Source organism: Amphiura filiformis, chromosome 8 (assembly GCF_039555335.1).
Source record: "Amphiura filiformis chromosome 8, Afil_fr2py, whole genome shotgun sequence".
Taxonomy (NCBI): domain Eukaryota; kingdom Metazoa; phylum Echinodermata; class Ophiuroidea; order Amphilepidida; family Amphiuridae; genus Amphiura; species Amphiura filiformis.
The window spans coordinates 55,027,726-55,053,894 of NC_092635.1; the positions used below are offsets into that span (position 1 = coordinate 55,027,726).

General features: G+C 37.4%; 1 protein-coding gene across 1 annotated transcript in view; it reads right to left on the minus strand.

The window, feature by feature from the left end:
* Positions 1-386: 386 nt before the first annotated feature.
* Positions 387-26,169, minus strand: part of LOC140159232 (dimethylglycine dehydrogenase, mitochondrial-like) — a 52,212-nt gene continuing 26,429 nt past the window's right edge. The window contains exons 7-15 of the mRNA XM_072182639.1: positions 21,773-21,971; positions 19,561-19,835; positions 18,781-18,998; positions 14,521-14,651; positions 12,533-12,750; positions 10,880-11,037; positions 9,922-9,981; positions 8,596-8,730; positions 387-3,314 (exon numbers count right to left, since the gene is read on the minus strand). Of these exons, the coding sequence (XP_072038740.1) occupies positions 3,093-3,314; positions 8,596-8,730; positions 9,922-9,981; positions 10,880-11,037; positions 12,533-12,750; positions 14,521-14,651; positions 18,781-18,998; positions 19,561-19,835; positions 21,773-21,971 (1,616 nt within the window). The 3' untranslated portion in view covers positions 387-3,092. The remainder of the gene's footprint in view (positions 3,315-8,595; positions 8,731-9,921; positions 9,982-10,879; positions 11,038-12,532; positions 12,751-14,520; positions 14,652-18,780; positions 18,999-19,560; positions 19,836-21,772; positions 21,972-26,169) is intronic.

Genomic DNA, 26,169 nt, shown 5'->3' on the forward strand with positions numbered 1-26,169 from the left:
ACAAAATCCTATCATTTTACAGATTTTATCTGTTGAAAAGGACGTTTTAAACATGTTTACAAAGTTAACAAGGTTTATGAATACATCTACATAGAGTTGCAGTTAGAAGACAAGGTTGCTACGTCGGCACGCAAAGTAGTTAATAAAAAGTGGTTTTCCAAGTAAAGTGTTGGATGCGAGCCGTTAGACCAATAGGCCTATAAAATAAATGCCATCAAAAGTTTTTAGCACTGATGAAGACCTCAGCATCGCTGGATTTAGATGTTTTTGCTGACATGGAACTTTTGCCACTTTCGAACCACACCTGCATACGTGTATGCAATGTGACCTTAGAGAGAGAGAGGAACTTTTGCCCCATGTTTAAAGACTTTCGTCTGGCATGGTTTTTATTTTATAGGCCTATTGGTGTAACGGCTCGCATCCAACACTTTACTTGGAAAACCACTTTTATTACATAGAGTTGCATTAAGCTTTCCTCAAGCTTTCTATCAATTTGAGTGTTCAGGACCAGAAGGTCTCATCTGCAATAGCTGCCAGGTGTCATATTTTCAGATGAATACAATATAGAATGCAGATATTGTTAAAATGTACATAGGGCAGCTATTGCAGATAGGGCCTTCTGGCTCCAATCATTTATATACCATATTCAAATCCATTAGTTGAATCAAGGCTAACATCTACACAATAAAGCTCTTCTCGTATATATCATACCATACAAATATACACATAAGTTCATTTGTGACACATCTGGTCCATGGAGACCAAAGGCAGCAAATTTTATATTGAGGAGGCAAAAGTATGGAGTAAAAACAATAAAATACATGACCAGGTATGCTAGACCTTTGGTGTTTTCGGTATGTGCTAGCGTAATGTTTGTATAAGGTAAAACTTAATTTTAAAAAATGCCTCCTTTGGCCTCCATGGGCTAGATAATGTCACATTTGGAGATTGCCAACTTCCCCAGAGAAGCAATGACTTGGATATTACTTTAAGATTATGGCCCTGGAACCAGAGTTGTGGAAAGATTGTGGCCCTGGAACCAGAGTTGTGGAAAGAATGTGGCCCTGGAACCAGAGTTGTGGAAAGAATGTGGCCCTGGAACCAGACTTGTACTCATAGAAATACATAATGAGAATCTGCATTCCACATACAGCCATGGAGCAAAATTTTGGTGGTTTTTAATCCTTCGCCAACAGCAAGGGGAAATAAATGAATAAAATTTTACATTTCTTCTTCTTTGATATAGTAGAGTCTGATACTCACAAAAAAAACATAAAAAAATAAAGTCCGCACATAGCTCGCGTATAAACATACTTTTTGCAAGGTGGTGCAGGAAATTGATAGTGCTGAACTATGACTATTAAAGGTGAGATAAAAATTGGAAGGTGCGATAAAAATGCTCAAGCAGTCAAGCATAAAATCTTGTGATAAATGCACTCTTATGTCGCACTTTTTCAACATGATCAGTACTTACTTGCAGTTTGAACTATTAAACACATTGCACCTGGTGTCATGGAGAAGAATCCCAAGTTGGGCTACTCCATATACACCCTATAGAAGACATGACCTTAATATCCCACATGTAGGAGTGTAGATTTCAAATGGAGTCACCAATTCAGGTAACCCCAATTTGAAATACTCACTCCCTGTGTCTTCTACAGAGGGTGTATGGATTTCAACTGGAATAGCCCTTTAGCCTGGAACAGGATGATGGTGAGTATAGACTCCACATGGACACTAAGCTATAAGTAAAATAAGTAATTCTTGGCCAAGCTGGAACACTCAGCATGCTAGTGGCTCCGCGATAAATATATGCGTGCTATACAGTTGAAAGCATGCACATTGTGTACACATTTAGTACACTACATGGGCGCAACAGGCATATTTGAGCTTGGTCAAGAATTACTTATCGTACCTATAGCTAGACTGGCAGTGGCACTTTTTGAAGTTACAATAATTGAATTCAATAATTCACGACAGAGTGCATTGTGGGTAATATTCGGAAAGGTTAACAGGGAGAAAAAGATCGTAGTTCATATAGTGTTTCAATGGGAGTGAACTTGACACTTTGTAAAAATTACTTTATACTTGTGTCTTGCACATTGTTATGTATCAAGGACTTTATAGCAACTTGCATATGTGACGTGTCATGTCAAAAGCAGACACTTTTGGGCAGGTTATCAATTTTGAGGTTTTTACATATCTTAAATATAGAGATATTTTGCTCCACAACACTGTTTTCCCCAATGAAATAGGACATTCCTAAGCAAAGATATTGAGATCGTAAGTTATGGTATTATGAAATTGGAAATTGAGATATCGGCCTTTAAAAATATTATTGACAATGTTGAGAGTAGGATTTACCTTGAAACGTGTCTCAAAAAATACAAGATGCCAGTTATATTCTGGTCTGAAACTATCAGACAATATTTTTAAAATCAATAATATCACAAATTCGCAACAAACCCAAATTGTGAAAAATTCACCCCCGGGCAGATTTTTGGCTATTTCTCCATTTACGATCCTGCCCAAAAGTGTCTGCTTTTGACATGACACGTCACATATAACTTAGCAAGTATTGGATGAGCCTGATTAGAACTGCCAATGATGTAAATGGCAAGTTAAATCGCACAAATTCCCAGCAAGTCACAGTTCATCACACGGCTCGTCAATGGAGGAGATTGTGTCATTTCTCCTGTTTAACCTTTTTCAAATATTACCCACAATGCACTGTCCTGAAATATTGAACTCACATATTCCAATTAAAAAAACAAATTAAGAAGCAGCTTGACATTTGATTTACAAAATTGTGGTAAAATTGTTACCTCAGAAAGGCACTCCTGAAATATTACCATACAGAGAGAAAAGTTACCGCTATTGGTGATGCAAGCGGGTATAAAGGTACATTCCGGCCTGAAATAGGCAAATACTGTAAAACAACTTCCTGCATCAAAAGCTGAGAAATGGTGGAACAACATAATTTGTGGATGTCAACTGCGGCAAAACAATTACAGTAGCATTCCATATCGTCAACCAGCACTTAATCTTAATCAAGTTTACATGCGCAGTTCGAATATGAAATATCCTTGTACCTAATTTACTGCTGCTTTTTGAGCTGCCTTGGCAGCTCGTCGTGTACGAATAGGTTCCGTCAATACTACTGGTTCCTGAATGACTGTTGCTTTGTAGCGATTTCCTAGTAATTCTACACCTACTTCATTGCCAAGTTCGCTTAGTTCATTTGGAAGGTACGCATATGCTATGCTTTGGTTTAGGTGATAGCTAAAACAGCCTGATGTTGTGTTGCCGACAACCTGAGTGAATAAAATGAATTCATAACCTCATTAATATACGCAATGTGTTTAATCCAATCACAGATAATAACGCGGCCGCAAATGCAAGTTATTGATAAAGTTTAATCATCACGTCTCGTGACGTAGTGTTACGTGACATGTTGTGCATTCGAACAATTTAAGTGGGCGCTGGTTCAATTTTTTATAGAAAAACAAAAGATACAGTTAAAATTATTTTTTGTTTTCAAATTTAAAAGAAGAAAATGTGACTTAAATTGAATTTAAAAAGTGAAAAGTGACGGTTATGAATGAGGTTAATGACTTTGCATCAGTTATTTTTCGGGTATTGTGAAATATCTAAACATTGTGCTTTGGAACTGAGGAATATCCTGAGGGGCGCCACAGGGCAATTTGCATGATAATACAATAAAAAAGTTTATATGCATGAAAACAACTCCATAGTCCTAAACAAATGCATCATTTATTTAGGTAAAGAGAAGGAATCTGGAACTTCCCGTCATACATTATGCTTTTATCTGCACAGTCTAGCTTTCAGCATTACACAACCATAACTTTCTAAGGCATATTTTCCCTAAATGAAAAGTGCAAAAAAGAGGAATGAAAAGAGCAAACTCAAATCTTGCATATGATAGGTTAACAAAACTTTCAACGGAAACTAATGAAGGAAAATTTGCATTTACCTTGCAAATATTTGCGGTAATGATCTGTTACCACTGTCAGGCAGTTGTGACTGGCTGATTGTTTTCTTCACAACTGGATGGTTTTGGTGTTTCTAGAAGACTTTCATAAATTTCAGGAAGATCTCGTCCACTGTCTCTGTTTAACTTGACTTGTTCTTTCTTGATAGCTCTGGACTCCTTGAGTTTTCTGTTGAGTCTTATTCTCATTTCTGATGAGTCTTATTCTCATTTCTGTTGAGTCTTATTCTCATTTCTGATGAGTCTTATTCTCATTTCTGATGAGTCTTATTCTCATTTCTGATGAGTCTTATTCTCATTTCTGATGAGTCTTATTCTCATTTCTGATGAGTCTTATTCTCATTTCTGATGAGTCTTATTCTCATTTCTGATGAGTCTTATTCTCATTTCTGATGAGTCTTATTCTCATTTCTGATGAGTCTTATTCTCATTTCTGATGAGTCTTATTCTCATTTCTGATGAGTCTTATTCTCATTTCTGATGAGTCTTATTCTCATTTCTGATGAGTCTTATTCTCATTTCTGATGAGTCTTATTCTCATTTCTGATGAGTCTTATTCTCATTTCTGATGAGTCTTATTCTCATTTCTGTTGAGTCTTATTCTCATTTTTGATGATCTTAATGTTTGGGGGTCTATACAGAGTCCGGTTGACTTGAGTGACATTTTTCCTCCATTATTTTCCCTTGAAAGTTTTAAAACTACTTTTGTTTTATATTGAACTACTGGATTGTGTGAGCCTTACTGAAAAAAAAGGGCTTATGTTTCACTAATGAATCATGTTTATCCCCCCTCAAATACTTTTTAAAATAAGTCATAATATTTTATGAAATGTAAAAATGCAAAAAGTTATGTATAGCCCTATTTGTTTTACCCCTGTGGACCAATTTATAGCGTCACACATCATTGCGTTCAGTCACAATGGAAGAAAAGAGGCCGCTCTAAAAGCTGCACCTGAGTCTATAGCAGTCAGGTTTTCTTTAACAAACACATGACTAGGCCTGGCCTACTGTATTGTTTGAGAGTCGACTCCTAAAAACTGTCTTTTTTTTACATAATGAACCATTGTGACTGAACGCAATGACGCGTTACACTATAATTTGGTCCATATGTATAAAACAAATAAGGCTACACATATCTTTTTACACGTTTGCATTTCGTCAAATATTTTTCGATTCCAAAAAGCATTTGGGGGGGGGGGGGGACTTATAATTTTTGGACCCTATATCATGTTTTACATGGAACCATGTATTAGAAGGTTAATTTAATTTCATTGTGATGCCACCCTGCCACAATAGTTTCTGGATAAAACTGTCTGTATGAATACACAAAAGTTTGGTAGTGACGTCAGTGGTTTTTCACGGATACGTCGCAAGAATAGTGACAAACCACCCTTGTATGTGTGCGTATACACTCTGCGTAATTAGCTTCGTGCATACGTCACTACCAAAATTGAGGTGACGTCACCTTGGTCTGGGGCGGACATTTTATAAATGAATTTAGAAGAGCAGCAACGACACCACTTGCATTACATTCCAGATGTTAAATCTACATCATATGCAAAATTTGAGGAAAAACGAATGAGTCCGTTTTATTTTAGGGAGTGATCGTTATTTATGACAGGGGGGGGGGAATGGGCATTTTGAGGGGGGAATCCGAAATTTTTTTGGGTCTTGAGGGGGGAACGCGAAATTTTTCGTTGAACCAAGAGGGGGGAATGTTAAGTTTTAAATGGAGAAATTCGGGAAAACAAGGGCGGAATCCGAAAATTTTGAGCGGACGCGAGGGGGGAACGCGAAATTTTTTGTCGATATTTTTTCCAAAACGCCCATTACCCCCCCTGCCGTAAATAACGATCGGTCCCTTAGGGCCATTTTTCTATAACTGGTCTTTACATGTTCAGAGAGTGCCTGTTGAGTGCGCTATAACTCCCATTTTAGGAACAAAAATGTGATTTTAAAAAAACGGACACATGCGAATTTTATAAAATTTTCAGAGTATGTAGTATGAACATGTAGAAATATAATCAAGTAGTTGCCCTACCTGCTCTTCTCCGAAAAAATAAAAAGTCCTATACCTCAATGATAATGAAACCTAGGTGTGACCCAAAGAATAAATCAACAGGTGACTAATATATCGTTATGAATTCGTCAGACAGCCAAATCCGGATTCGGCTTTTGGTAAATTCATGTTACTCATGCATTATTTTTGAATTAGAAATAGAAAACAAGGGATCCAGGGCAGGATTTACCTTTTTAGGGGCCCTGGGCCAGGCTAAAATTTGGAGGCCCCAAACGCACTGTGAGGAAGGCATATGCACTCAAGTGGCCATGTTTTTAGATTTTACTAGGACATTTGCGCGCAAAAAAAATTCTATTTTAGACTATTTTAGCCTAAATTGAAGCTGAATTTTGATATATAACACACCAGTGCGCGCGAAGCACTTAAAATTTTGCACATTTTGTACCACAACATGGCGTTTTTCGGCTAAAATGGCACATGAAAACTGCACGGGCAATTTTGGGCCCTGGGCCCGGGCCCATCTGGCCCTATGGTAAATCTGGCCCTGAAGGGATCAATTCAATGCCTTATCAACGCATATCAATTTTTTTAACGGTTATCATGGTAGACCCTACTGCAATGCACTGTTAGCTAACCCTGTATGCCACCCTCTTTTGATTACTTTTTATGCTGTTACCATCTGATCTCTATTAAAATATTGATATGCTGCCCTCTATTATGTAAAGCATTGGTCCCTTGTTCTCCAGTTCAAAATTAATCCATGTATAACATGAATTTACCAAAGACGAATCCAGATTTGACTGTCTGCCGAATTCATAACAATATGATCTAATCCATATCAAGCTTGCTGTCATCGTCACATTTATTGATGGTAAAGTGTGTTATAAAAAGATCATGCAATTGAGGTGGAATCTGATCCTCCCTCCCGGTGCACTGTCACCCAAAGATCCTTCACTTTCTGTAAACAACTGTTATTTTACAGAGACTTAAATTTGAATTTTTATTGCAACACTCAACTATGTCCCTAGTTCTAGCTAAAAAACCTGTTTTGTCACTTTATTTTGCTTGCTGTCACCTTCGGACCTCAAATTTTTAACAGAAAGAACTTACACATATTCAGTATAAAGGTGAGTGTACCCCTTTTAAGAAAACATACACCCATCATCCATGATTTACTTATAAATAAATATATATCATAACTGACCTTTTTCGGTAAATCCCATAAGCCTTTTCGAGTACACCTGAGACATCACACAGAACTGCGCCGATGCGCACATCGTTTATCGAACATCATTACTGCGCATTGCAAGTCTGAGCGACGTCAAATGACGACATCTCAGGTGTACTCGCAAAGGCTTATGGGCAGGGGCGTAACCAGACCTGACCTTCCGGGGGGGCAAGATTGAAAAATTTCCCAATTCTTGACCAAAAGTCATGAGCGGCTTGTCATGGAGCGTTAAAGGTGGGGTCCAGGGGCCCGCCTTAGGGGCCCTGGTGGGGTCCCAGGGCAAAGCCCGGCCGGGGGGTCAAGGGCGGAGCCCCTGAAGCTCCTGGTTTTTGCATATTAGAAGCTAAAAATCAGTGTTTCAGAGTACAAATTTCAAATTCCCTCTTTCTTTCCCTTTTCTCTTCTCCCTTCCCTTTTTCTCTTCTCCCTTCCCCTTTTTTCCCCTCTTTTTTTCTTTTTTTCTTTCCCCTTTCTCTTTTTTTTTCTTCTTTTTCTCTCCTTCCCCCTTTTCCCCTTCCCAATTTTTTGCTCTTCTTCCCAGTTTTTGCCCCCCCGGCCACCCCACTGGTTACGCCACTGCTTATGGGATTTAACCAAAAAGTCAATTATAAATTACAGCAGTACTCGCCGTATGCCAGAGTGTCTAGAATGCTGCTAAAATAAGAAAAATTTTAATGCTAATTTATTGCACATTCTAGGGAAGCGTGGTTACCTTTTTGAAATCGCGGAGTGGGAGGGTTTTCAATGAAATATTTTTTGTGTTAAAACTGAAGCATTCTATGTATAAAAGAATATATGAATATTAACTGCACATTAACTATTCGTGATACCCAATCGTGCTAAAATTTATATGGTTTAGGAGGCAGAGAATTTTATTTCAATTTTATATACGCCAAAATATTTTCTGAATTTAGTCAAAATTAACACTCAATTGATGGTAAAAATTTTATGTAAATTTTACGTAGGTCCCGACTAAAGATTACTGTTTCGTCTTTATGGGAATCTTATCTCCAATATCGGGAAGAAACTTTTTGGGACTTACGTGAAATTCCAAAATATGGTAGTTTTCTGTCTTTGCTTGTCACGTGGTATGTTGAAGTAATGAAGTTGCGATTATATGTTTAAATTTTCACAATGGCTCCAAGAAGTACTTGTGGCCAAGTGGTCTAAGGCGTTGGTGATACAGCGGCGCAGTGCAGCGTGGGTTCGAACCCCGCCGGCGCCTCTGCCGACCTAAATTTCTTCTTTTTTTTTTTAAATTTCATATTATGTTAGGGAAATGTGGCTGGGAGAATGTATGTATGGCGAAGAGTGGTGTGATTATAAATTACTTACCTGGTCTTGAAACCAGATGGATTCATTTCCCTCAGGGTCGACATTGTCTGTGTCAACTTTCAAGAGTACAAGCTTGCGTTTATGACCTTCTTCTTTGATCTTCTGCAAAGCAGCTTTACCAATAAAGTCAGCCTCCTGCCATGACAATACAGATATCAATGTCAGGTCATTGTCAACCATTTAACACGATTCAGATGAAAGAATAATATGTGACCAGACATGCCATTTCAAATTCAGATGAACCTGTTATAATATTAAATTCTTCATTTGCATTATTCTTACACAGAATTAACCTATAGTGAAAGCATTCATAGGGCGTTAGTACGACACGCCACTAGTCCGACACTCCGCTAGTCCGACACGCCGCTAGTCCGAATCTGAAATGCACTGCACCAGTCCGACATGCCACTAGTCTGAATCTAAAATACACTCTGCCAGTCCGACACGCAGCTAGTCCGAAAATGAAAACCACTGCGCTGGTCTGAAACTGGAAACCACTGCGCTAATCCTAATCTGGAAAACACTTCTTCAGTCCGACACTGCGCTAGTCCGAAACTGAAAACCATTGCGCTACTCTGAATTGAAAAACACTGCGCTAGTCCGAATCTGAATTTGGGAAACACTGCACTAGTCCGATATTCTGACAAGTGCAGTGTTTTTCAGATTTGGACTAGCGCAGTGTTTTTCAGATCCGGACTAGCGCTTTGGTTTTCAGTTTCAGACTAGTGCAGTGTCGGACTGAAGAAGTGTTTTCCAGATTCGGACTAGCAAAGTGTATTACAGATTCAGACTAGCGGCGTGTCAGACTGAAAAAGTGTTTTCAAATTCGGACTAGCGGCGTGTTGGACTATTGCAGTGGTTTTCATTTTGGGACTAGCGCATGCTTTTTTCTGACTAGCGAAGTGTTTTTCATTTTCAGACTGACGCACCCCTAAGTATATGGAATTTGTGTAGTCGGACTAGCGGCATGTCGGACTAGAGGCGTGTAGGACTAGCGGCGTGTCGGACTAAGTGGTGCACCCCCAACGGGGGATGCAACCACCAAAAAATACCCAAATGTCCCCTCTCTGATAAAACCTAATTTTTTAAAGTTGCAACAGTCCAAAAGTTTGTTTTCTGGAGCTAATGTATAAAAAACGTCCACCCATGTGATGTATGTGCCAAACCTTCATTTGACACTTATCTTTTGCTTATAGATTTCTTTTAAAACTTGCATACTGGCCTTTTCCCTTAGCATAACCCCATCTCTTACTCTGTGGCAATCTCCAGTTAGGAGTTCATACCCGAGCAATTGCTGTAATAATTATTAAAAGTCCTTTTAAATACCTTGTTCAATTTGATGAATGGATCTAATCCTGCTACCAATGGGTCATTGTCAACCAGCATCTGAAAATGATTACAACAACAAATAAGTAGTATCTTCCTTTAATATCATATAGTGTTTCTAGCAGATATTTATTACATCTACATTCTTACACAATCTATGTGTGTAAATTTGCCTTACAAACAGAAACAAATTCCCTGCACTGAAATGGCCGTATCATAGTATTATGTCTAAATTAAGTTGCTGTATCAGGGAAGCTGATATATCATTTGGGCTATTCCAGTTGAAATATATCATACATCCATGATAGGCCTATGGAAAACATGGCCTTATTTTCCAGCGGGAATGTTGATATCAAATGGGGTTACCTGAATAGTAAATTTCATTGCATGCATTTCAACACATCTAATTGCAAATATCTGATGGCACTTTGATACAGCAACCATTATAACCCAGGTATTATATGAGCTAACAATAGTGATGTTATGCTTCAGAAATAGAATCAGACTTATGCACAACCAGTTTACGAATGCTTGGGTTTGTTTTTGGTTTAAAAACAAAAATAATGGCAATTTTCCTCAAGAGTAACAAAATACTATCTTGATACTACATATTGTTGTCTTATACGCAAGTTTTGGGATCCTTTTCGCCTGGCTCAAAGTATTCATAACATACAGCCCAAAGTGTCCTATATCATATTACTGATCAGACTCCTTCACTCACCTATTCACTCCTTGACTGATACTCTCACTCCAATACTCACTCTCTGTATATTATTTTTACTCTTGGTGAGTCAGTGCCCTCAACATGCCGAGGTAGCCATTTTGCATGCGTATCTAAGCAGCCTCTTTAAACGCTTACTTAAAGCAAACACTCTTAATTTATAAGCTGCACCCAATGAAAAGCACACTGATATAACAGACTCGTCGAGATTGAAAATACTATTATATGCTACCATACCTCTTGTCCCCAAGCTCTGAATCCTTTCTCCTGCCTGAGTGTGTTCATAACATACAGCCCAAAGTCTCCAATACCATATTCCTGACCTGCCTCAAGGAGAGCTGTATATAATTTGGCACTGTCTGATTTGGCATGATACAGCTCCCATCCAAGTTCACCTGCATGTAAACACAAGAATTGGAATAAATCATTGTACAGGTCAACTTGGCATGTTAATCCCAAAATACCACAGAATTCCATCTTCAAGCATACCTCTAAATGAGTTTTTTGACAAAAGAGACGGAAGGCAGACATCCTTCACAAAAACATTATTGAAGTTTGATCAACTATACTACTGATATAGGCGGCTGTACAAACATGTATTATTGTAAGACCGATCTCTTGTAATATTTTTGTGGAGGGTGTCTGCCTTTTGTCTCTTTTGTCAAAAAAACTCATTTAGAGGCATATATGCTTGTAGACTGAATTCTGCAGTGTCAATTGACTGCTCTCTTAAAACCAACAGTTGACTTGAAGCAAAGTGACAAAAATTTGTTAACTTTTTTACAACAGCCTACAGCCACCACATAGTAAAACCTTTTTGGGTGCCTCCTTTCATCTACAAGCAATGTCTATTCATCCATTGCAATGGGCTATTCTAGTTGAAATCCATACACCCCCTATGAAAGAAGTGACCTTAATCTATCACTCAGGGGGTGTAGAGTTCAAATGGGGTCACCCATTCAGGTAACCCCATTTGAAATTCACACTCATGTGTGGGAGGTTAAGGTCATGTCTTCCATGGGGGTGTATGGATTTCAACAGGAATACCCTAATGCAAGATAAATAAAAATAAAAATACAACCCCTTAACCATCTACATCATAGTTGTACATAGTTGAAACAGTGTTGCAATGTCACCTTACTTGTAGAGGAAGGCTACAACGACTACTCTAAAAAGAATCAACAATTTAAATGATTAAAGCCTTGGTTTATTGTAAAGTCATGGACTTATACTCCCTGTAACCAATTTTGTTGCATGATATATGCACCAATATTGCTTTATGTTTTTTTTCCATTGCAGCATAGCCTGGTCAAACCAAATATACTCCAAACTCTATATCACAGCAGGCATCCTTGTAAATAATCAGAAGCATAGGGCACTGCAATGTTGCAGATAAAAGATGAGGTCAAAAAACCCTGACTCAAAGTTCAATGCAAATATGATGTGGATTATATTTTGAACATTAAGGGGGTACTACACCCATGTGGTAAATTTGTGGCTATTTTTGCATTTTTCTCAAAAAATAATTACACACTGGTAACAAAAGTTATGTATGTTATTGGGGCAAGGAATCCAATTACTACACTGAAATTTCAGTGGCTCAAGACAAGCGGTTCAGTATATATGATAGGAAACGAGGTACATCCTAGCGGTACCTTATTTCTGATCATAAATAACAAACCGCTTGTCTTGGGTCACTGAAATTCCAGTGTAGTAATTGATTCTTGCCCTATAATATACAAAACTTTTGTTACCACTGTGTTATTAGTTTGTGAGAAAAATGCAAAAATAGACACAAATTTATCGAGGGGTGTAGTACCCCCTGAAGCAGGTCATAATATCTACATTAAGCAACCTTGCAATATATAAATCAGGATTTTGTGCACATACCTGTATATGATATCCTAAGAGCTCTACAAGCTACACCAGCCAATTCAATAGCCTTATTACTCATAAATGGGAATGCTTTATGACTCATATCGGTCGATGTTAACTTTGCCAGTACATCGCGTGCATACGGTCCAGCTACACTAAGCACTCCAGTATCATCTGTAATGTTGTCAATCTCAACCTTGAAGTTACCCAGACTGACCTGCTCTTGGATCCACCTGAAAACAGGCCAACATATTTTTATTTAATCATTCTTCATTCGCAAAAAAACACACAAAGAATGTATATACAAGAAACCCAGGACATGGTTTGGGAGAGTCAAACACATGCAGGATAACCAGCAAAAGTATTTACACAATTACAACTTATGCATGCAAGGACACAATTCATCAAAACATTCATATAAAACACATATGTGACACGATCTGGTCCATGGGGACCAAAGGCGGCAAATTTCAAACTGAGATAAAGGTAAAAAATATGGAGTAAAAAAACAATAAAATACATAAGAAAATAGACATCAAAAAACTTCATAACTTCTTAACCTTTGGTGTTTTCAGTAAATGATAGCCTATTGTATGTTTAATTACAGTAACTCCATTTTCAAAAATGCCTCCTTTGGCCACCATGGACCAGATCGTGTCACATATTATTATAATGGCCTAAAGAAAGCAAGGCAGAGGCAAAAATAGAACTCCAAGAAAGTAGCTGCAGCATTTAAAAGGGACAATTTTCCAAGAGCATTGTGCCATGCATTCCATATGGTATAGCTCGACAGGAGGGCGAGCTGGCTGAGCTCCCTTTTCAGAGTCCTGACTTGCTTTGTCTGGAAGATGGATTTAAGGTGTTGTTCATTATATTGGTTTATTTGATTTTTTATGTTATCTTATGTTCTGTATTTATCCATCATATGTGATCATTGGGAATTATATATTTTCTCCATTCTACTTTTCTGTAAGCTCTGTTCTTCATGGTTCCATGTTGGGACCATATCTGTTTTTTCCAACACACAACTGAACTACCAAAACATGTAAACTCCAGCAAGGTGAATCTCAAACATTGTGCTATCCCAGTTAAAATCCATACACCTCCTACAGAAGACATGACCTTTATCCCCCTTACAGGGGTGTAGATTTCAAATGGAATCACTCATTCATTTAACCCCATTTGAAATTCACACTCCCTGTTTGGGAGATTAAGGTCATGTCTTCTATAGGGGGTGTATGGATTTCAACTGGAATAACCCTTGACTTTAATAGTTCAATAAGCTTTTTACAACCAGGAGCTTATCCTGGTTGTGAAGGTCTATTGTGTATGTTAAGGTATTCTTCTTAGCTTAAAGTTGCTAAGTTTTGTTAAAATTTTTATGGAATGATTAGGACCACAGTGGTTAGAGACAAGTGTGCTGAGGCATGTGGGTTTGGCATAATGCACTATCACTATGGATTTTTAATGCCCTCCCCATCTGTGACAATTCAATATGAGGAATTTGCCACATTGGGCTGTGTTGCTGAACCTACTCACTTGAGGTCATGGCATTCTGTCCTGGACTCTGTGATCACCATGAATTCATTCTCTCCTGTCCTACTGATGGTTATTTCAGCATATACTTTAGCCTTTGGAGTTAACATGTGACACACATTATCCTTGCCAACCTGAGGGTGCAACCTACTCACCTGAGGTCATGGTATTCTGTTCTGGACCCTGTAATCACCATGAATTCATTCTCTCCTGTCCTACTGATGGTTATTTCAGCATATACGGTACTTAAGCTTTTGGAGTCAACATATGGCACACATTGACCTTGCCAGCCTGAGGGTGCGAACATACTCACCTGAGATCATGGTATTCTGTTCTTGACCCTGTAATCACCATGAACTCATTCTCTCCTGTCCTACTGATGGTTATTTCAGCACATACTTTAGCATTTGGGAGTCAACATGTGACACACATTAATCTTGCCAACCTGAGGGTGCAAGTCTACTCACCTCAGGTCATGGTATTCTGTTCTGGACCCTGTAATCACCATGAATTCATTCTCTCCTGTCCTACTGATGGTTATTTCAGCATATACTTTAGCTTTTGGAGTCAACATGTGACACACATTTACCTTGCCAACCTGAGGATGCAAACATTCAAACAAAATTATAACAGAAACAGGTCATTGCAACTCCTATACATACGCAATACAAACATGTGTAGACAGCACAATGCATAATTTGTGTAATTGCACAGGGCTAACAGAGCATTTGAAGCATTCAGCGCATTGCTATAAAATATAATTCCTATACAAATTGCCCATAAACGACATCACATAAGAATATGACTAACCTCATGAATAATTAATCACAGAAACTTGCTGATTTTGAGATATAGCCAATAATAGTATTCAATTTCCTTTGTATTTTATTGTTCTCAGCAACACTAAAATCTCTCAGGAACCAGAAGTCAAATTATGATGGGGTTGAAAACTGAATTTTGATTTTGATTGACATCTGGCTCATTTACAGTCCAATAAATTCCTGTAACAATCTCGCAAATCATGTAAAATTTGCTGTATTTAGCTGAGATACAGTACTTAGCGCTGATCATTATAGGGTGTGGAGGCATTTCAACAGCATCCTCACTTAGCGGGAAAAGGTTGTTGAACTTTTATACAGAGGTCAGGTTCAAATTTGCTCAGACTCAGTTAAAAACACAAGCAATGTGTTGCTCTAGTCATAAGGATTCAGAAAAAGCATAGTTTGACCTATCTACAATGTATATTTATGGAGTTACAAGTAAAAAGGTACAGTGTGACGTCATTGGTTTAATTTTGGCGCCACAGGGAGCAAAATTGAAAAATGCTCCGATTATGTTGAAAATGATTCCAAATTATTGGTCTTTTCTTGATAAATCAGAAAAATAATACTTTGCGCTATGTAGGATGTTTCGTTACATAAGTAACACATCAAAATTGACAATACCCATTGAATCACGTTGAGTTTTATTGAATCAAATTGACCTTGATAAATTGTTGTGTTACCTGGATAAGAGAGCACCCAAGACAGTGCAAAGTTCAATGACCTTTTTCTACTAAAATGAGGGCACTGTTAAAATGCTTCCAGAGCCTAGATTAATTAGCACTATAAGTACTACTCATTTGCCAAATATGACAACTTTAACATGATTTGCACGATTGTAGTGCGTGTTATTACTGAAATTACATCAAATATAAAAATTTGTGTTTCAAATATAAAAATTTGTGTTTCTAATTTTGATGGAAGTTATGGAATAAAAAACCATGTTAAACTTTTGAAATAAAATGGGAGCTATGCAGTAGACATATACAGGGTGTATCAAAATGATTGGTACCCATTAATTATGATGTTTATTGAAAAGCATGCCTCTTCCAAATGCAACATCGGATACTCTTGAAATGTCCAGAATGTATAGTTTATTACTTGTTTTAAAATTAATCTACAAATTATTCGGATTTTATGTTGAATCGTGATGTGTCAGTCTCATCCATTATTAATGAAAACTGATGCGTACCAATCATTTTGATACAGCTTGTATACTGAAGATCAAAGTTTATGCATGGCTAGTAATATGGGGATACCATAGATACTGTGCCATATATTGTAAACATCTCAAAAAAGTAACTAACCCCCTTAAATAATGACCATTATTCAAAAAGCGGGTGATTGTATTACAAATCTGTAAAATGCGTTGGAAGCAGAATTTATTTCTGCACATTTTGACACCTCATTTGCAGCAATTGACTAAATATTGATATCACAGCGTACATTTAAATCAATGTAACCCAAGATTTGAAAGTTGCAGTAAATTGTATTGATTTTGTATTCAGTGTAATGGAAGGAAATCTGTGCTATATCTGAATGTTTTTGTATTGTAAAAATTTGTATGTAAGTGCAACTTTCAAATCTGGACCTCGCTACATTAAATTGACCAGTGCTTTATTGTTTTCTAGGCTATCGTATCAAATGAGGTGTCAAAATGCGCAGAAATAAATTCTGTTTCCAACGCATTTTACAGATTTGTAATACAATAGCCCCTTTTTGAATAATGGCCATGGGGGTTAGTTACTTTTTTTGAGATGTTTATATGGTTATTGCACTCTGTATCCCTGTTGTTTTAGAAGCGGAAAGAGAAATGTTAAAAAAAAATGAAGAAAAAAAACCACATTTCTGTGACTAAGGAAGCTGTCAGCTTTGACCAAGGCTGTGTTATTGACATTTACATGTTGTAAAAAAAACCAAAAAAAAACCACCTTTCTGAGACAAAGGAAGGCCACAGCCTTGACCCAAGACTACAACACCTTCAGGTATTTTCATCCCAGGCCATGTTATTGACATTTGGTTATATAATAATAACTTAAAAGTACATCTGACAACATCTCTTGATCTTATTGTCATATGTTATAAACAAATATATACTATTTGCACCAGATAATGCAAATAGTTTAGATTCCATGAAATTGTTCACGACTACTGTAGCTATGATAAGACCCACACAAAATAAGGAAAGGGTATTTGCACTAGATAAAGTAGCCATTGTTTGTTTCAAGTGGTTTATTTGAGAATGTTAAACATTGGCAGATGGACATCAGATTGAAATCTTGTTTTCTTTTGTTATGTAAGAGGGAATAATAATGGTGATATAAAACTGAACACAGCGCAATCCAGCCTCAAATGTATTATGTAATGAAAATGTTGACCAGTAAAAAAATATCGCGACCAGGCCAGGCTAAATTGCTAGCTGAAAATTGTTATGTGTTTACCTGAAAGTCAGGTCTTCCATAAAATATATTTTTTTGTTAGTTTAGTGACCTTTTCCACCACACATAGTTATTGGCACTTCCCTGCACAGAGACCTTTTACATATTGAAAGATCTGGGAGGGGGCACTCACATGTAAATGTGGTATTGGGGGTATGTGCAGCAGTCAAGGGTCCCTTTTCAGGTTCTCTGGCAGTTCTTAAAGACCCACATTTGGATCATGTTCTAGTTCTTGGAGCCTCAAACTCTGATAACTTTTTTTTTAGCTCCAAAGCCTAGCACTCCACACCACACAATCCAACCAAAATTTCAGTTGAGTACTCCTTTATTTAATTTATTGTCTTGACCTGCTTGGATTTGTGCTAAATGTTATAAATAATCTTTAAAAAATGTTCTGATCCAAGGTTTATATAAAATCAAAATATCAAAATAAAAAATAAAAGGAATCTTGCTTGTCTGTTTTATAAATGATCCTACCCCAAGAGATCAGCCTCTGTATATAAATCATGATGATGGGATGGATATCCTTTGGAAGTGAGACTTAGATATCTAAATGTGGTAAGTATAATAATAGGGTGTAATAGACCTGCACACTCAGTCTCAGCACATTCAGATCAATTTCAATGTTCTTCAGTCAATCATGTTTAAGAATTTTTAAGCGACCAACCCATTAGTCCGAAGGGTCATCATCCGAAAATGATTAAAGTTAGGGTTCTGAGCATTTTAGGTTAGGATTAAGGTTAAGGTAAGGGTTAGGGTTAGCATTAGGGTTCAGGTAAGTGTTAGGATTAGGATTAGAGTTAGGTTTAACATTATGTTTAGTGTTAGGGTTAGAGTCACAGCTAGGATTAGAGTTAGTGTCATGTTTATAATTAGTGTTAGGGTTACAGTTAGGATTAGGGTTAGGGTGAGGGTGAAGTTCAGGGTCAGGGTTAGGGTACGGATTAGGCTTTATAACCAAGTTAGTAGGTTTGGGACTGATAACCCTTCAGAAGACTGACCTGTAACCATTTTGACCACTCACACAAATGTGGACTTCCTGTTCAGTGTTTATATCATAGATTAATAAACACATAGATTGGAATGTTACATGCCTGTGCCCTAAGCGTACTTGAATTCAGCTGAACCGGTACAGCGATATTGTTCATCATACGTGTGAAGTTTCTTTTGTATATGCTCGCACTATTTTAAAATTCGCTCACGCAAACCTGACTTATCGTCAACCCCCATCAGCAACATACCTGCAATCTGCAGTATGCAGTGGTGGCGCCACGGGAGGGCATGAGGGGGGAAAATGCCCCCAGTCAGAACTCTTGCCCCACCCAAAAAAACCCAAATTATGAAAAAATTCCACCTTTTGTGGTAATTTCCTGAAATTCAGTTTTCCCCCTAATGCCCCCCCCCCCCGAAAAAATTTCCTGGCGAAGCCACTGGCAGTATACTCCCTGTATCATAAACGCAGTCTTACCTTTGGAAGTGTGTTAGCAACGAGATGATCCAACAGTTTAGCGGCATCTTGTCCTTTGATTTCAAACTTGGCAAATGGTGTTATATCCACAATGCCAACTTTATTCATAATCAGGTCATATTCCCGACCGCATGGTTTATGCCAGTTGGTGCGCCTGAAGCTGGGCTGATAACCTGCCTCGTCTCCTTCTAAGGCAAACCATTCTGGTTGCTCCCAGCCTGAAAATTGGCAACAAATTAAAGTAAAGAATGAACACAGAGGTTATCAGGTATTTTCTGTACAAAATATTTTTTCAAACTGCACTACCACATAAGGCCTAAAAAATTGTTTGATTGGTGTAACCCGACCTACCCTGGCCCTTGAACATGGTTTAAAACCAAAACTGCCAAGAGGTTACATAGACTGCTGCCCTCATTCTTCAACTCTCTGGGTTGACGATTGAGGAAAACTATGTGGAAAAAATGTGACAGACTTTACAACATGATTCTTGTGGCACAGAGCATGCACACTTGCACAGTTATGTCCAAATTGACCTTCTGACCGAGTTTGTATTTAGAACTTCGGAGTGCGATTTTTTCACAACAACGTGGTACACAGGTGCTGCTAGTCAGTCGCCCTATGGCGCATGACCAAAGTCGCAGCGAATATTTTCAGAAGTCCAACACGATATGTACTGTAAGCTATTCAGTTGTCACTACGAAGCATAACACATCCAGAAACACAGGCCTAAATTTCCAAGCAAACACACAAACAAGGAAACAAACAACATAACTGCCCTACCTGCATGGAAGCCATGGTGGGCTCCTCTTTTCTTCAGTATCTCATGAACTCCAGACACTCTCTCTGTAGGTCTGCCAGCAAATCTCTCCTCTTTGGGGAAACCAACTGAATTGTTCATACCATATGACTCCCTGGCCTTGGTGGATACATATGCCCTTGTGGTCCATTTGCCGTATCGGTTTGGGTCAAATTCCATCAGATCGTAGGGAGGCTCACCATCTATGATCCAGTCACTCATGTACTTTCCAACACCACCAGAATGAATGATGCCATATCTGAAGAGAAGACCACGTTTAATACCAATGTAAAATTGTGGACATGTTGTTGGCATACAGGTATTTTGGTCACATAATAATATCAGCAATACAGGTGACAGGTATACCAGTGCATCTCAGCAAGGTAAAGAAAGAAAACAACTGGGCAACATTTATAGAAATTAACCCAACTCAAAAGAATCAGTTTAAATAAAGATTCTGTAGCAAATGCATTTATTGCCTGCATAACCTGGAGTTTTGAATGTTCTCTTGTATATGAACACAAATTCAAGTAATATTGATAATACCTGATCACATTCTGAAAAATGAATATGTTTATACTGTGCACCTTGATTGAATCAGCCAATCAGAACCCCCACTTCCAATGTTTACGCTGTAAACACTCTAAAGTGTCGTTTTCGCTACCAGCAAGTGTAATTGGGTAAATTTGTTTGCAAGGTATTATGGTTGCCAGGAGTGTCATGTTGCTCTCTAAAATTATTAATATTTTAGTCACCTTTCAAAATATGGACCATAATGGTAAAAATTAGCATTTTCAACAATTATCAATCATAAAGTTTAGGTTACAACATTTTTAATACTTTATTGTACAGGTAAAGTGCTTTTAATGCATGGAGAATTTGTTTGTTCTTAAAATTCTCAAAAAAATATGTCATTTTTAAAAAGATGTAGTGAAATTATGTAAACATTTTTGTTCAAATGCAATGTTATTTATAAATTAAAACAAAATACAATGAAGCACAAACTCCAGATTATTAAAAATGTATCTTTTGTGACAATGACATTTAAACTACATTTCACTAAGGTCTAGTGCTAATCATACATTTGCTGTAATCCCGGGGATGATTCTGGTCATACCAGTATGTTGGCTTGAATTAGCTTGGTAATGCTGACCGACATCATTTCACAGCAAGAGCCCTAATTCCAAGTTTAATGGCAACACATAGGGAAAAATGAGGTTAGGGTCAACATAGCTCGAGGCCATGCAGGCCACTGTGGTTTTTCCTATTGCGCTGCAAGATTACACACCACAATTTAATTACGGGTGCAATATAGAGCAGCCAAAATCATCTTGAATGTGGAACATGAGCTGATATTGAATGATAGGCTGTTCGAAAGATGTATCTGGGCTATTCCAGTTGAAATCCATACACCCCTATTGAACCTTAATCTCCCACACAGGGAGTGTGAATTTAAAATGGAGTTGCCTGAATGGGTGACTCCATTTGAAATCTACATCCTCACCCCAATGTGGTGTGGGAGATTAAGATCATGTTTTCCACAGTGGGTGTATGGATTTCAACTGGAATAGCCCAGATAACTAGCTATCCAAGATAGATCACAACACATTTTTGAGTTGTCCTTTTTTTTTGGAAGGGGCGCCAAAATATATTAGAGTTACCGGTATCAATTTTATTATGCCCCCCTTTCTTAGGTTGAACATTTGTATGAGTGAAGGATAAAACACCAGTGATAAACATGGTACTGTATAGCAGTATATTTTTGATGGGTTAATGTTTTGTGATTTCATAAATTCTGGACAGTTTAGTGGGTGTTTAATTTGTGCTTCCGAATATTATGGTCACATTAAGTAATGTGTAATAAATATTTTCGCAGTGTAAAAAATTTGTGACTGCCTGTTCGACCTCGAAAAGCACAAAAATTAAATCCCCGCGAAAAACCAGACAAATACTGCTACTTAAAAAAGTTTTTTTACAAAGCTGGATAAAGTTGTACAAATTAATTACTGTTGCTTCTATTGAACAACCATACTGAATTAACATGCATTGCTAGCTGTTCAATAGAAGCAAAAGTAATTAATATGTACAAATTTATCCAGCTTTGAAAAAAACCTCAGAATTTTTTTTTATCCTTGTTAATATTGTCAACCTGTATTATTTTGAAATTGGGAATAGTATTAAGTGTAGTCATCTCACCCAGTTCCTCCTGCTACCCAATAGTTTCTCCTCTCTAGATTTGGTCCTACTAATGGCAAGACATCAGGGGAGTAGGTAATGGGTCCACTGATGACACTCTGTATATCTCCTTTAGCTAATACCGGCACTCGATGCATCGCCATCTCAAGATGCTCACTGATTCTTTCCAAGTCACTTTCAAATAATTCTCTACCAAAACCTAAATGGGGAAAATTAATAAATATTTATGATTATCACAAAATTGATATATTTTCTTAAAGGCCTGTAGGAACAAGGAAATATGTAGGCATGAACATTTCTAAAATCAATGTCACATGTGAAATGCGCAAAGTTTTCATGCTCAGAAACATTTCATCAGGGGTGTAGCCAGCTTTCTTGGTCAGGGGGCAAAATTAAATTCCGGGGGCACAGACAAAAAAAAAATTGCAGTTGCATCATACAATATATATGACTAGTTTTGTTTTTTACAGAGACTGTACAGTCTGATTCTTGAAGATTGGCTAGTGGTCAGGCGTCCTAAGCCAGTAGGCTAGTCCTACCAATGTGGATTAATTTTATTGATTTATGATGTGTGATGTGAAATTGTAAGCACTGGTATATAGGACTAATTGAGCTTAAGCCTGATGGCTTATGAAGTCTGATCACTAGCCATGCTTCGAGAAACCAGCCCATCATGTCTTCGAGCTTCCATAAAGGCTTTATTGGGGCGAAGTGCGTAACATTTTTGTATTTAACACTATTTTGGCCCATGATTGGGTGAATTTTGGTGTAAAAGGGGCTCCTTGCCCCTTTTTCTTTGCCTTCCAGATTTTCTCTTTCATTTTTGTCAGAGGGGCACTTACTTTTTTCTTTCATTTTTCATCAGGGGGCACTCAACCCCCAGGCTATGCTACTGCATTTCATGTTTCACAGTATATTGCATCTTCACCCCATGCAAAAATTTATAGAAAATACAACATTTGTTTTAGCTCCTTTCATTCTTTAGAATTGCTAAAAATGAGATCATAGCGCCCTCTATAATATACATGTAAAATAAAAAATCCCACATAAAATGCATATGTGCAACTTGTAATAACATTTGCATGTAATTCGCACTGAGCAAGCGTATAAACATAATGCACTTGCTCTTGCATGTCTTGGGAGGGGCTATACCCCATGTTTACCCCATTAAACTATATCATTATTACAATTCTAGTATTTTAAATTTAAACGATTTTGAAATTCTTCACATAAATTTTCAAAACAAAATATGCATATATTTTTTTAATCTATTTTTTGCTGTGTGGAGATCGACACACGCGGGTCCTGATGGGACCTGGCTCAAACAAAATGTTCAAGCCTGACTAAAAATCCTATAAAAGCATGCTGATGCTGGCCTATAGAAAGAGAAGTGAGAAACATATTTAAAGATAAAGAACAAGAAGCAGAAGACCACTCCCAACAATCAAGCGACCTTGACAATTTTACCATCAGCCTTTTGGGTCAAGAGAGAAAGGAAATGCTTAATCCAACCTCAACTGCCATTAGTCGTGTTCACATTGTCGGACGTACGCCCGGCGGAACTTGATCGGCGTAAGTTGCTAGGAGTAGCGGTAGGCGCTGCTAGGAGTAGGTGCAGTGTGAACAATGGTCAGCGTAAGTTCCGCCAGGCGTACGTCCGACGATTTACTCCTGACAAAAGTCAGGAGTAGCGAGCTGGGTGTAACCTCCGCCAGGCGTAAGTTGCAATTGAACACTGCTACTCCTGGCACCCGGTGTAAGTATGACCTTTTGTTAGTCGGAACTAAGAAATTACATATTGCGCGGTTGATAAAGGTCACAGAAACACCGGAAGTATAGCCAATGTTTACGCCGACCAGAAGTGAATGCTTGGTGGAACTAATTGGCGTAGTGCTAGGAGTAGGCTAGTGTGGACACGACCTTGGTAGGAGTAGGGAAAATATTTGTGGAATTTTGATCAATGTTAGCGTAAGTTTACGCCGGGTGTAACTCAAAATGTGAACACGACTATTATGTGTGTGCATTTGTCCTAATTCTAATGTATAATTATGCACAAAGGCCTATGGTACAAGTTATTCAATAAATAAAAATATTGTTCTTGGCATACAATGTGCCCATAACCCACATGAAAATTGGTTGCTATGAAGCATAACATGGCAATTGTGTTAAAATATTAAGTATAACCATGTACGACAGATGGACAGGTCAATGTGAATCCACCTCCTGTTGTGCCCATTCCTGTTAGATTTTGCGAACGTGACAGGAGAACAGTCTCATATCCCATGGCAAAGGCCAATGATTTCCAAATACAATCACAGCACACAATTTGACCTCAAGGCATGGAGAATGAGTTTTTGTCCCCAACACATTCAAAGGTCAAACTATGAATGCATTTATAAACATATTGGAGTTACAGAACTGTTTCTATGACTGACTGATGAGCATGTTTATATATTAATAGAATATAAACTATTGACCCTTTTTGAAATTATGTTTTCAGTGTGCTTTCTCATTTAATTGTTTTAATGCTCTGCCTGCTTCAACATATAGCCTAGGCTTCAACATAAAAAGTTGAGATATTTTTTCAAAATATCATGAGCTATCTTAAGAACCACTGAACCAATACTAGGCTTGTTTGTACTCATTGTAATGGACTTTTCATGCTGATTCCAAATATGGACATAAAAATGTACATTTCTGAAATTTTTGAATTTTTAAAGAAAATTTGTTGTAGAGAGTTAAGCTTTATTGCACCATTGGACCTCAGGCATTGGACAAATAAATAAATACATTATCTCAACTGACCTTCACCTTCAAAATCAGGAAACACGTTCACCACGGACAAAAGATTGGGGACGCTAATTTTGGAAATTGCTTTTTTTTTTTTTTTCTTTTTGAATTTTTCACATCCTGGAAAGTTGTTTCTTCACAATTGAAAACTGCTTTGAACCATGAATTTACCCTATTTTGCTACTTAACTCGCCTATGTCACTGTATTATATTACTATTTGGCTCTGAATTATAAAGAAGAAATCAGACCAATAATTGATCTTGCCAGTCTTTCACTCTTTTGATAATTTGGATTGACCTTGGTACATAATCTGGCCATTTTTGTCTGAATTTGTATTTTGCTTGTTTTTTTTTCGCCAGCCCATTCGGGGCTGGTACCTGTTTCAGGTTTGGGGTCAGTTTACTCAAGAGATTATATTTTAGTGGTATTGGAATGATTTTTTTTTATTACTTTTTGTGGTTAAATTTTTTTAAAAATATTTTAATTCGATTTGTTAGGAAAAGTAAGTATGTTTTGCCGTTTCAACGAGCGTAAAACGCAGTGAGTATTACCAAAGTTATGTTTGAACTAATTAATTATGACTTTAAAAGTTTAAACGCCTAAATGTAACAATAATAGTTAATATATATAGCATCATATGGTCAGCAGAAGAAAATCTGACATCACCTATGATGTCATATCAGTGTCCTTGACCGGGGTCCTTACTCCTTGACCACTGAACAGCGTGATATCATGTTGATAACAGATCTATAGAATCAAAATCTTCATCATATCCCGGATCATATCACAGATTCTCAACAATCTGTGATCATATGGACCATATTGATGTGAAAGTAGTTATCTATCATATCCTGTGTCGTTTTATGGATAAAAATGACTCAAAATGTTATTGATGAAATGGTTGCTATCATAAACATCAGTTTTGTCTTTTCAACGGGAAAAATCCGATGCAAAATAAAGTTTTTAGGGCCTAGCTATAATATGGGCATAATTTATGCATATAGTATTGAACAATGTACCTCATTTGACATGCACTTATAGATAAATAAATTGTCTTACTTTATTAATTTAATAACTTCTTTATTATAAATAAAATGACACATAACTATTTGATTCATAAAATTACATTCAACAAAATGATTGAAGAGAAAACACACAAGGCACTAGGCAGACTGTTATAGAATGGAGTATGTAAGATGCCATGTCCATAGCTTCATGAGGAGTTTCCGACTAGCAATCAACATGATCAGCACATTCAGAAAAACACAGTTTAAGAGTGAAGATTGTAGTGAGTAACCAGTCCTTTATAAATGTGCTGGCCACTATCTATTATAATATAGTAGGCTTAAACTATACATTGCGAATTAATTAAGTTATTTTAAAATAAAATGTACATGTAAGTTAACTCAAACCGGCAGTGTATATATCGAAAGCAGTGAAATCGGACATTCCTAAGCGAAGATATTGAGTTCGTAAGTTCTGGTATTACAAAATTGGAAATTGAGATATCGTGGGTAAAAAGCTGAAAAGACAAAAAAACCCAACGACAACAACAACAACAACAAAACAAACAGACCAGAACAATTTGGAGTACATGTAATGAATT